At 39.6% G+C, this 12,254-nt stretch overlaps 1 protein-coding gene across 1 annotated transcript; it reads left to right on the top strand.

Moving 5' to 3' along the window:
- The first annotated feature begins 2,978 nt into the window (after positions 1 to 2,978).
- On the top strand, positions 2,979 to 5,255 carry LOC126728650 (probable protein phosphatase 2C 24). The gene is made up of 4 exons (XM_050434447.1): positions 2,979 to 3,669; positions 3,765 to 4,082; positions 4,246 to 4,351; positions 4,440 to 5,255. The coding sequence occupies exons 1-4, from the start codon at positions 3,223 to 3,225 to the stop codon at positions 4,763 to 4,765; spliced, it is 1,197 nt and encodes a 398-aa protein (XP_050290404.1). The 5' UTR covers positions 2,979 to 3,222; the 3' UTR covers positions 4,766 to 5,255.
- Positions 5,256 to 12,254: the final 6,999 nt, after the last annotated feature.

Here is a 12,254-nt window from a genome sequence, read left to right as displayed (position 1 = left end):
ATATACCTAATCAAAACTCTATTTTGATTTTAAGATATGATCCTTTTCCATGATTCTTAACAATGTTTTTATAAACTAATACATTAACAAAATTAATTTATAAAACTATTAGTAGTAGACAAGATCATTGTGTAAGTTATAATCAATGTTACGATATAAAAAAGAACTCGAAATACTTGTATCTGTCCCTTCTTTCAGTTCTTTGTTCCCACTTAGTTCTTTCCTTTCGTCAGTATTTATTTTTTCTTAGTATTTCCTATTAAATCAAACTTTCCTACATAATCAAACATGCTTACAAATACACGCAAAAGATCTCATTTGTTAAGAGCTGGCAATAATGCAATGACAATAAACAGAGTTTAGTTGAACATAATACTTCGCCTTATCTAAATTTAATTTTATTTCATATCCTTTCATTAACCTGAAAAAGATTCATTGGATTCTTAGAACATGCTTTTGTCTTATTGGATTTGTTAAAAATTGTTTTTCACGTTGAATAAGTTTATAACCTCATCATGGTTTTTGAGAAATTTAACTAGCATCCTCCTCCGATGCTAGAAAAAATCTGCTTTAGTGAAATTTACCCCTGTGCATCATATTGTTAATCACTTCCATATGCTGACAAGAGAATATCATCAACAGAATTGAAAATATGTTTCACGAGGGCTTGAGATCAAAACCGTATGATCATGTCTTCCTCATCATTCATATTAACACTAGCGATTAATGGACAAATCAAGCTAAGAAATATTGCTTGGACAACCAAAAAAATCTCAAAGTACAAAGCTGGATTTAATTCTAAACCATTACTAAAACCAATTTTTTATTTACCGATAATAACTTATTATTTAAAATTTGATTGTTATGAAAATGTTATAGGTGTAGTATTTCCTTTAATTATCAGATCTAATACTTTTGTTTTCAGGGAGGAGTTCATAAATTTGTTAGACCAAAGTTCAAAAATATGATTTTTAATTATATCCTTAGGGATAAATGTTCTTCAATTATTTTCATTTTTTGGAGGAGCCTCCACTCAACACGTAGCTCCGCTTGCCCGCCTGAGTTCAAAGAAAAGAAAGAGGAAAAATATAAAAAATGTGTACAAGATCCCGATTTTAGGCTGCCACAAAGAGCTTGAAAACACTATAAAATTAAGTCGCTGTGTCAAAGCTTTACTTGCTTCATTGCATGCATGTTTGTCACACATACACACACACACAGCGCCAATTGTTTACAAACCCACAGCTCTAAAAACCAAGCACGCATGCAACCTCCCTCGAATGCAACCTGCCCAACATGCACCACTCCTATATTATGCTATAACCCCCAAAGCCCCACCACATCATCGCTCACCACGTACCCTCCTCTTCTTTCTTACCCGATCAACGCCATCCAATTTTTACAACCCTAGATAGATCCAACCAGACACGAGTCACTTCAACGCTTAACGTGTCCACCTCTCCCCAACACGTATCTCACATCACCAGGGGCGGAGCTAGGATTTTTTGTTTGGGGGGGCCAAATTTTGTTACTAATATATTAGTTTCGAGTCAAGATAAACCATCACACTCAGGCATAAACGCACATACATAAATATAAACATTAATATTTTGATACTAGAGTAGGTCATAATTTATAAATATATTGTATATAAAATTAATAACTTTCACATTTGTATATTCGCAAGATAATTTTTTAGGGGAATTTATCATCTTTTAAACTCCAATACTATACAAAAACTGTCTAGTTTGATATTAAACATGTAAAAAAAACGAATTAGAGAAAACAAAAACTACCTTGTTTTTATAACTACTAGATCAATTGAAAATTTCTATTGATTTTTAAGAGCATCATTGAACTAATTCAAACATTTGGGAGGGCCAACTTCTATTTTTTAGCTAAATATTTAAATTTTTTAATACTTATACATAATATAAAATAAATTTTTAAAATTTGGGGGGGGGCCATGGCCCCCCCAAGCCTTGCTGTAGCTCCGCCCCTGCACATCACAACCCCTCTTCCACACGTGTCAAACATCCCCACACAACTTAAGCCAGCAGCACATGTTGAGTACGGTTGAAGTTTGGTAGGGTTTCAATTTCCCATTTCAAAAGCGAAAGAATTAATTTTTAACCTAACCTGACCTTTCTAGTACCATTACCATAAAAAGTAACCCTAGTTAGAGCCGTGAATGGACCTTGTTGCCTGGTCACGTGGCGGGTGGCACTGACTTTGCCTCCTGTCAATTTCATGCAACAGAAACAGTACAATTGCTCGCCAGCCAGATTTTCCACGTGGAGCCTATTCTAAGGCCTGAGTGTTTTCTTCCATGGCATGGGGCCCCCATAAGACGTACTGTCCTATCTGTCACTGCACACGTTGCCCAATGCCCTCACACCACGTGTAAAAGAAATCTAGTTTATTGATTTTGTTCCTGCCTACCTGAATCAAAAGCTTTATTATTACTGACGTGTACGGTAGGGGTTATTTTAGACTTTTTAGACCAATTTTAATATGGGGTCAATGAAATAGGTCTTAGATTAAGACACGTGTCAAAAGATTAGGAAATCGCCTATAGATATTCCCATTAGACGTCAACGATTGGGACACATGGGCCCCACCTGTCCAAATCGGAAACTGATACGTACAGGCATTTGATTGGACCACAAAAGCTGAGAGGAATAAAGTTGGAATTTAAAAAATAAATTAATTAATTAATTAAACAACAATCGTGGCCGAGTCTAGTATCCCACGTGTCAACAACTCTAAAATCATGAAAAGCGAAAATTTTTTATTTTTAAAAAACAGAGAAAACCCACGCCTAGCGTAGGACAACATGCGTGTAAGGAAAGAAAGTTCATGTACTCAAAGGTGTTTAAATCCAATTGGACCACGTACCTCTTTACATGAAATTGCAGATACACGTGGTTGATTTTAACGTAGTAGAAAAGAAGAATACCGCGAAGATCAACGGTGGAGATCTGTTCTTTTAGGCCGAGAACCACTACGGTCATAACCCAAAAAAAAAAAGAAAAAAAAAAAGCCTCTCTCTACGTAAAAAGAAGGCCATTTAGACTGAAAGTCCTTTCAAAGCATTTTTTTTCATTAGCGCGCGAGCATTCTCTTGGATTTCAATCATTTGAAGAGAAAAATCAAAAGTTTAAATGGCCTGAGATTATTTATTTTTTGGGTTTTGGTTATGAAACTGGGTGGTTTTTCAAAATGGCGGGGATCTGCTGTGGATTGGTGAACAAAAGCGAGACATCAACGGCGTGTGAGCAGAGCTCCCGAGCGGCGAGGCGGAGGAGAATGGAGATCAGACGGTTCAAATTCGTAACCGGCGTGGCCACAACGGAGCCAGAGAGTTCTAGTACTGAGCAAAAGCGTCAGAAGCTAGAAGGCTATTACACGGCGTCGTTTTCTAGTACGGACGATGAGAAGAAAGAAGTGGCGGTAGTAGAGACCAAAGAGATCTCGAATTCGAATGATGGTTGTGCTTCGACTTCGGTTTCGAGTGAGTACCCGAAATTCGGTGTTGCATCTGTGTGTGGAAGACGGAGAGACATGGAAGACGCTGTGGCTATCCACCCTTCGTTCTCTAGCCATGACCACAATTCCACAACGAAATTGCATTACTTCGGCGTTTACGACGGCCATGGTTGCTCTCACGTATGTGTTTTTTTTTTTTTTCTCTTCTCGCTTTGTCATTCAAACCATTAAAAATAGCAACTTTGATTTAAAATTTGCCTTGTTTTTATTTTCAGGTGGCAACGAAGTGTAGAGAAAAGTTACATGAGCTGGTGAAGGAAGAGTTGTTGTTGTTGGAGACGCAAGAGGAAGAATGGAAGGGAGTGATGGAGCGAAGCTTTTATCGCATGGACAAGGAAGTGAATGCATGGAACGAGACCGTTTTGGGTGCAAAGTGTAGGTGTGAGCTTCAATCTCCAGAGTGTGATGCGGTTGGATCTACTGCGGTGGTTGCAATTGTGACACCCAATAAGATCATCGTTGCCAATTGTGGCGATTCAAGAGCTGTGCTTTGCCGAAACGGCAAGGCTGTACCTCTTTCCTCCGATCACAAGGTTAGTACTTAAAAAGAGTACATATAATTGCAACAACAATAGGAAGCATGGACCGTCGGATCGTCTGATCCGAGGGTTGTGATTGTTGCAAAAAAAAAATATGTCAAATTTCTTTATTTGAAAATTGTTCTTTTCAGTGACATTTGAGATGCTGTGGTAACAGCCGGATCGTCCGGACGAGTTGAATCGGATCCAAGCCGCAGGTGGTCGGGTTATCTACTGGGACGGCCCACGTGTCCTCGGAGTTCTCGCCATGTCTAGAGCTATTGGTAATTATTAAACACTGAAAACTAACACGGTCTGCGTGTTCAAATTCAATGGTAAATTTTCTCAATTGGGTTCTGATATTTTGGGCAGGTGATAATTATCTGAAGCCTTATGTGAGCTGTGAGCCAGAGGTGACGATCACGGATCGGACGGCGGAGGATGACTGTCTGATTCTGGCGAGTGATGGGCTTTGGGACGTGGTTTCAAACGAGACGGCGTGTGGGGTGGCGCGTATGTGCTTAAGAGGGAAAGCACACGCGCCTCCGTGTTCTCCGCCGGGTGCTGAGGTGGCTGTTTCCGAAACATCCGACAAGGCGTGTTCGGACGCGGCGATGTTGCTGACGAAGTTGGCCTTGGCTAGGCACAGTACTGACAACGTGAGCGTGGTCGTGGTAAACCTAAGAAGGGACACGTAACCATTAGCCATCCAATGTTTTTTTTTTTTTTTTTTTTTTTAAAGAAAAAAAAAATTAAATTTATGGGTTGGGTTTGTAGGGTTGGGCTTTTTTGGGTGATTGGTAAGAAGAGAATCAAATTTGAAATAGTGAAACCACTATTTGTTTGTAACTGCTGAGCTCAACTTTTTTTGTATTTGGTTTTCGAACGATATATCTTTTATCAAGAGATTTCATTCAATTAAAAAAGGCCAATGGTGTAATTGTAGTTTTTTCTTTTTCTTTTTTTTTTTATAAGAATGCTGATAAGCTTTCATTAAACTGGGCTGAAACCCAAATCAGATACATCATTATGAAGTATATGAAGTAAATATGATAGCCTTTTAAGGTTAATGGATTCTCTTTTTTGAGGTTATGATACTGTTGGTCACATGGAAGGGATCGTATGGTTGATATCAGAATAATAATTCATTCTAATGATATCTCTTCGATTTGGATGCGCTATCATTTTTATTGCTCTCTTTTAATGTGTAATAATGATTGTTTACAAAATTTCAAATCAAAATAAAAAATGATTGTTTACAAGTTGGGTAATCCTCATTGATCAGTATTTGAGGCTAAAGTTTAAACGTACGGGCTCTTTTGCGTGGCAGAGCATTTTAAAATCTAGAGCTGTCATTTCCACTGGGATGCTGTGGAGAACTGGGGATGGCAAGAGTGCTCGAATATACGAAGATAACTGGCTGCTGGGGGATAGACCATCAAAAACTCTCTCCACGAGCTGAGATTCTTGATGTTACTATTGTCTCCTACTTAATTGATTCTGGCTCTGGATGGTGGGATACGAATAGGATCGACCAGCTTTTCCTCCCTTTTGAAGCTCAGAAGATTGGTCCATACCATTGTGGGCGACTTACCAACAGGACTGTATGGTTTGGCCGAAATGTAAAAATGGGATTTATACAATGAAGAGGAAGATAGAGAGAGACTCTGTTACACTCGTGGGACAATGACCTCGTTCTCTGGAAATTTTTGGCTTGGTTTATCTGGTTTCAATTTTCAAAGAAACAAGTTTCGTCTCAACGAACCGAGTTTACCATCTCAGAAGATTTTTGGGTCAACTATATCAGCCTACTCTCAGAACTGCAGATTAGGGTCAACTATCAGTTAATTACTCTTATTAAGAATGCAAAGAAGTGTTGCATATCTCAAGCCACACAGCTAGCTAGTAGTGTAGCTGGGACTGATGAAGGAAGCACTAGCTCAGCCACAAGACCAGCAGTCAGTGCAGCATTTGCTGATGAGGTACGCACTGATCAGACTACCAAGCTAGCATCAAAGGACAAGATCAACTCAGCAATCTTGGAAATGATTGAGTCCATGCCACATCATGAGTTCTTCATCCAGGATCATTGAAGAAGTTAGTTCCACAAATCTAGGAGTTAGTTACTTAGGCTTGCCACGTGTACAGCCACCAGAAAATTCAAATAACTGATTTTGGCGCCAATAGTTGAGTTAGTTATTTCTCTGTGTATATAAACAGAGTAATGTGTAGATGTTTATTCATTCAATTCATTTCATTGTAATTCATTCTTCAATCAATGAAATTCTCTCTATTCTATTTAGTTTCTCTGTTTCTTTACATGGTATCAGAGCCCTAGCATGTGCTAGCTTCGCTTCTTGTTACAAACTTTTCTTGTTTGCCAAACAGAGAATACTTCAAGAGTTTTCCTTGAATTCTGATTTTGCAAGATCTTAATTCATCTCTGTTGATATTGAATCTTGTCTTTCGATTCCATTTCCAATTTCATTAGAAGTTTCATTCAAGCTTCGTGAAAATCATCAATGGCCTCTGTTGAAGGAAGTGACTCTGATCCTACGCACAATCAATCCACACACCAAGCTCCTCAGTCTAACACAGAAATCAATTCTCCCAATCGGTTTTTCCTTAGTGCAAATGAGAATCCTGGAAATATCTTAGTCACTCAACCACTCTTGGGGATGAGGAACTATCAATCTTGGTCTAGGGCTATGGTTCTAGCATTGACTGCCAAGAAAAAGATAGGATTCGTGAATGGCAAGATTGTAAAGCCTGAAGATGATTCTCCTCTGTATGAAGATTGGGAAAGTTGTAACACAATGGTGCTTTCTTGGTTGATCAACTCTATGCATGATGATGTTTCAAGTGGCATCATGTACTGTGAGACTGCAAGGGAGATGTGGCTGGAGTTACAGCGTGTGTTTTCACAAGGAAATGGACCAAAGGTTTATAATCTTCAGCAAGAGATTTCACAGATAACTCAGGGGCAATTATCAGTGACTGAGTACTATTCTAAATTCAAGAAGCTTTGGGATCAATTGATTCATTATGAACCTTTACCAGCCTGCTCTTGTGGAGCAATGAAAACTCTGAGCATTGCACATGAGAAATCCTATGTGATGAGGTTCTTGATGGGACTCAGTGAGAATTTCGAGACAGTGAGGAGTCACATTCTCATGCTTGAACCATTTCCTTCAATGAGCAAGGTATATGCTCTGGTTCTCCAAGAAGAATCTCACAAAGGCATTGGCCATGGCTCTACCTTCACACCTAAGCCTGATTCAGTGGCAATGTATGCCAATACCAGGGGATATTCAGGCAATAAATGTGGTTTCAAGAAGGAAAGACCTTTGTGTACCCATTGTAACATGCTTGGACATACTATGGACAAGTGTTACAAGCTCCACGGGTATCCACCAGGTTACAAGCACAAAGGGAAGCCTAATTCCAATGCTAACCAAGTTTCATATCCTCAAGGTCAAGCTGTTGAGGTTCCTTCTAATGCATCTGTTCAGTGTCCTATTTCTAAGGCACAGTGTGAACAATTACTTGCTCTATTCAATTCTGGGACTGGTCAAGGTGCTAATCACCATGTTGCAAGTGTTAGTACAAGTGCTGCTGTCTCTAGCATGCTTTCTGGAGCTACTGGTTCGCATGCTGCAACTGGTGTGCCTTCCACATCTATGACATCTTCAGACTATACTCAATCTACCTTTGTTGACACCATGTCAGGTATCAATCCTTTGCTTCATTTTTCCCCTTCCTTGAAGCATTCAATCTTTTCTGCTAAAGTAGCTGATAGGGATGTTTTTTGTGCCACTGATTGGGTCATAGACACAGGGGCTACAGATCATATGGTCCATTCTATTGCATGTTTCACCACTATCACTGCTACCCTAAACACCTTTGTCAATTTACCTAATGGTGAAGTTGCTTCTGTTACTCATGTTGGCATTGTGAAGATATCAGAACACCTTATACTTCACAATGTTCTTTGTGTCCCATCTTTTAGTTTCAATCTCATCTCTGTCAGTCAGTTAGTTAAGTCCACTGCTTGTTGCCTTATTTTCCTTGGACATTGTTGCTTTATCCAGGACCTTGCTCATTGGAGCACACTTGGTCTGGGTAGAGAAAGCAATGGACTTTACTTGCTGGACAAGAGCTACATTTCTTCACCATCTGTTGCTGCTTCTGTACATAGTCCTCAAGTTCACATCTGGCACTCCAGATTGGGCCACCTGTCAAATGCCAAATTGGCTTCAATAAAATCTAGTGATGTACCTAGTTTCATTTCTGTTGAGACCCTTGATTGTAACATTTGTCCCCTTGCAAAACAAAAACGTTTACCCTTTAATAAAAGCTCTCATTTGTCTAAATCTTGCTTTGAGTTGATTCATTGTGATTTGTGGGGACCCTTCTCGGTTTCTACCATTGATCATTGCAAGTATTTTTTAACCATTGTTGATGACTATTCTAGAACCACTTGGGTTTATCTGTTAAAGCATAAGTCTCAAACACAATCTGTTTTAGAACAATTTTGCACTATGGTGGAGACTCAATTTTGTAAGAAAATTAAAACTCTAAGGTCTGACAATGGGACTGAATTCATCATGAAAGATTTTTTTGCAAAAAGGGGCATCTTACATCATTTGAGTTGTGTTGAAACCCCTCAACAAAATGCTATTGTTGAGAGGAAGCACCAACACATCTTAAATGTGGCAAGAGCTCTCATGTTTCAATCCCATTTACCTTTGCATTTGTGGGGTCATGCTATACTAGCTGCTGTGTACTTAATCAACAGAACCCCTTCATCTGTTTTGTCAAATCAGATTCCTTATGAAGTTTTATTTGGTCATCCACCTAGCTATGCACATCTTAAAGTGTTTGGTTGCTTATGCTTTGCTTCCACTCTTTCAAATCATAGGTCTAAATTTGCCCCTAGAGCTGTTAGGTGTGTCTTCTTGGGATATCCTTTTGGGGTTAAAGGATATAAGGTTCTTGATTTGTCTACTAACAAGGTGTTCCTTTCTAGAGATGTGGTTTTCCATGAAAATTCTTTCCCTTTTGCTTCTATTTCACCTCATAATGCAGATCCTTTCCTATCATCTGCTGTGGAAGCTTCTTGTTCAGCTGGTGTTGCTGATTTTGTTACTCCTGTCAGCATTTCTGAACCCTCTTCCATGGATTTTACTGATCCACCTTCTTCTTCTCATCAGCATGTTCCACTTGTCTTGTCTTCTAATCCTATTTCTTCTTCTAGTCCTATACAGATGTGTCATTCTGATGCAGTACCTTCTTCATCACCACCAGTTGCTTCAGTGCCTCCAGTGCCTCTAAGGAAGTCCACTAGGGATATCAGACCTCCTGCTTATTTGCAGGACTATGCTTGTACTGCCATTGCACCTGGTGCTCCTTATGCTCTTGATCAATGTCTTACATATTCTCACTTGGAGCCATGCTACCATTCTTATTTGCTGGCAGTTACTTCTAGTCCTAAAGAGCCTTCAAATTTCTCCCAAGCTGTTCAAGATCCACTTTGGAGGGCTGCCATGGACAAAGAAATCCAGGCCCTTGAACAGAATCATACTTGGACTGTGACTACCTTGCCTCCTGGTAAGCTTCCCATTGGCTGCAAATGGGTTTATAAAGTCAAGCTTAACCCTGATGGAAGTGTTGAAAGGTTCAAAGCTAGGCTGGTTGCAAAGGGGTATACTCAAAGGGAAGGTCTTGATTTTCTTGAAACCTTCTCTCCTGTTGCTAAAACAGTTTCAGTGAGGGTCTTGATTGCTCTTGCTGCTGCCAAGCAATGGCCTTTGCACCAATTGGACATCAACAATGCCTTTTTGCATGGTGATTTGGATGAAGAGGTTTATATGTCATTGCCACCTGGTTTTCACAGTAAGGGGGAGTGTGTTTCAGATTCTTCCACTGCTCCTAAGGTGTGCAAATTGGTTAAATCTCTTTATGGGTTGAGACAAGCTTCAAGGCAATGGTACACTAAGCTATCAACAACAATAAAGGAGCTTGGTTTTGTTCAATCTCAGGCTGATCATTCCTTATTTGTGCACAGCAAAGGGTCCTTGTTCACTGCTCTGTTGGTCTATGTTGATGATATGGTGATCACTGGCAATGATCATGCCTGTGTTGTCTCTCTCAAGTCCATTCTTGATCAAAAGTTTGGTATTAAAGACTTGGGATCACTCAAGTATTTCTTGGGTTTAGAGATTGCAAGGAACAAGAGTGGGATCAGCTTAACACAGAGGAAGTATGCCTTGGAAGTGCTTGAAGAAACTGGTATGACAGGGTGTAAACCAATCCAAACCCCAATGGAACAGCAACTGAAGTTGTCTAAAGGCAGTGGAGACTTACTTACCAATCCAGGACAGTATAGAAGGCTCATTGGGAAGCTTATGTACTTGACCTTGAGCAGACCGGATATCACATATGCAGTTCATAGACTCAGCCAGTTCTTAGCACACCCTAGAGCACCACACATGAAAGCAGCCTCTAGAATACTTCAATACATAAAAGGAACACCTGGTCAAGGTGTTTTCTTTCCCACTAAATCTGATCTACACCTAAAAGCATACTGTGATGCTGATTGGGCAGGGTGTCCTGACACAAGAAAGTCTCTAACAGGCTATTGTGTGTTCCTTGGTGATGCCTTAGTGTCTTGGAGGTCTAAGAAGCAAAGCATAGTCTCTAGGTCTAGTGCAGAAGCTGAATATAGAGCTATGGCTAACACCACATGTGAATTGACTTGGATTTTGCATCTGCTACAAGATTTACATGTCAAACATGATCAGCCTGTGTTGATGTACTGTGACAACCAGGCAGCAATCCATATAGCAGCTAATCCAGTGTTCCATGAGAGGTCAAAACACATAGAAGCTGACTGCCATATTGTAAGGAATAAGATCCTTGAGGGTGCACTCAAAACCTTCCATGTTTCGACTAAGAATCAGTTGGCAGATGTGTTTACCAAGGCCTTGGGAGTGGAGAGTTTTTTAAGGCTAATTAGAAGACTAAGTGTCATAAATATTTTTGCTTCTCATGTGGAATATCCTCATACTGGTATGGAAGATCAACAGGCAAGAGCTGTACTCTTGAGGGGGAGTATTAAGAATGCAAAGAAGTGTTGCATATCTCAAGCCACACAGCTAGCTAGTAGTGTAGCTGGGACTGATGAAGGAAGCACTAGCTCAGCCACAAGACCAGCAGTCAGTGCAGCATTTGCTGATGAGGTACGCACTGATCAGACTACCAAGCTAGCATCAAAGGACAAGATCAACTCAGCAATCTTGGAAATGATTGAGTCCATGCCACATCATGAGTTCTTCATCCAGGATCATTGAAGAAGTTAGTTCCACAAATCTAGGAGTTAGTTACTTAGGCTTGCCACGTGTACAGCCACCAGAAAATTCAAATAACTGATTTTGGCGCCAATAGTTGAGTTAGTTATTTCTCTGTGTATATAAACAGAGTAATGTGTAGATGTTTATTCATTCAATTCATTTCATTGTAATTCATTCTTCAATCAATGAAATTCTCTCTATTCTATTTAGTTTCTCTGTTTCTTTACAACTCTCGAAAGCAGTTACGTACTGCTAGTGTTAAGTGGAAACCTCTAGACCCCGACAAGCTTAAGGCAAACTACGACGGGACTATGTTTGAAGACTAATGAAGCTGGCATTGTTACTATCATCTGAAATGGAAGGGAGGATATGGCAGCGTTGTCAAAGAAGATTTCTCTTCCACCATTAATAGGATTTTTGGAAGCAATGGCAACCAGGAGGCAGTCCATTTTGTCGTGGAGCTCGGTACCTATCAAGCAGATTTTGAAGGGGGACTCGGGAATTGTTTTTAACGCTCTCTTAAATTCAAAACATTAGTTTGCAACAACTTATACAAATTTGTTTTCTCACATATGCATGGGAAATTTGGAGGAGTGCAGTAAGGAGGGAAAAAGAATGCATATTTTAAACTCATCCATGGGCCAATAAATAAAAAGGGATTTTTGTCAAACGGATTAATGACATTTGCAAAATTCAAAGCCATGAGAACATCTGGTCTTGTAAAAATTCTCAAAAATGAACTAATAAAAAATTATTTTATCTATTTTACATAATTACATTCATTTTACAACACATCATATTAAAAACCCAACCAACCCAATGGCAATCCGACCCA

Source organism: Quercus robur, chromosome 1 (genome assembly GCF_932294415.1).
Source record: "Quercus robur chromosome 1, dhQueRobu3.1, whole genome shotgun sequence".
NCBI lineage: Eukaryota > Viridiplantae > Streptophyta > Magnoliopsida > Fagales > Fagaceae > Quercus > Quercus robur.
Note: the sequence above shows the minus strand (reverse complement) of the source record. Positions and strands in the feature narration are given on the sequence as shown.

What these genes read in the sequence shown, in the direction of transcription:
- LOC126728650 (XM_050434447.1), top strand. Translation starts at nt 3,223, where the DNA reads ATGGCGGGGATCTGCTGTGGATTGGTGAACAAAAGCGAGACATCAACG. An exon ending in ACGGCCATGGTTGCTCTCAC is followed by an intron (nt 3,670 to 3,764) that starts GTATGTGTTTTT and finishes TTTTATTTTCAG; the next exon opens with GTGGCAACGAAGTGTAGAGA. An exon ending in CGCCATGTCTAGAGCTATTG is followed by an intron (nt 4,352 to 4,439) that starts GTAATTATTAAA and finishes TATTTTGGGCAG; the next exon opens with GTGATAATTATCTGAAGCCT.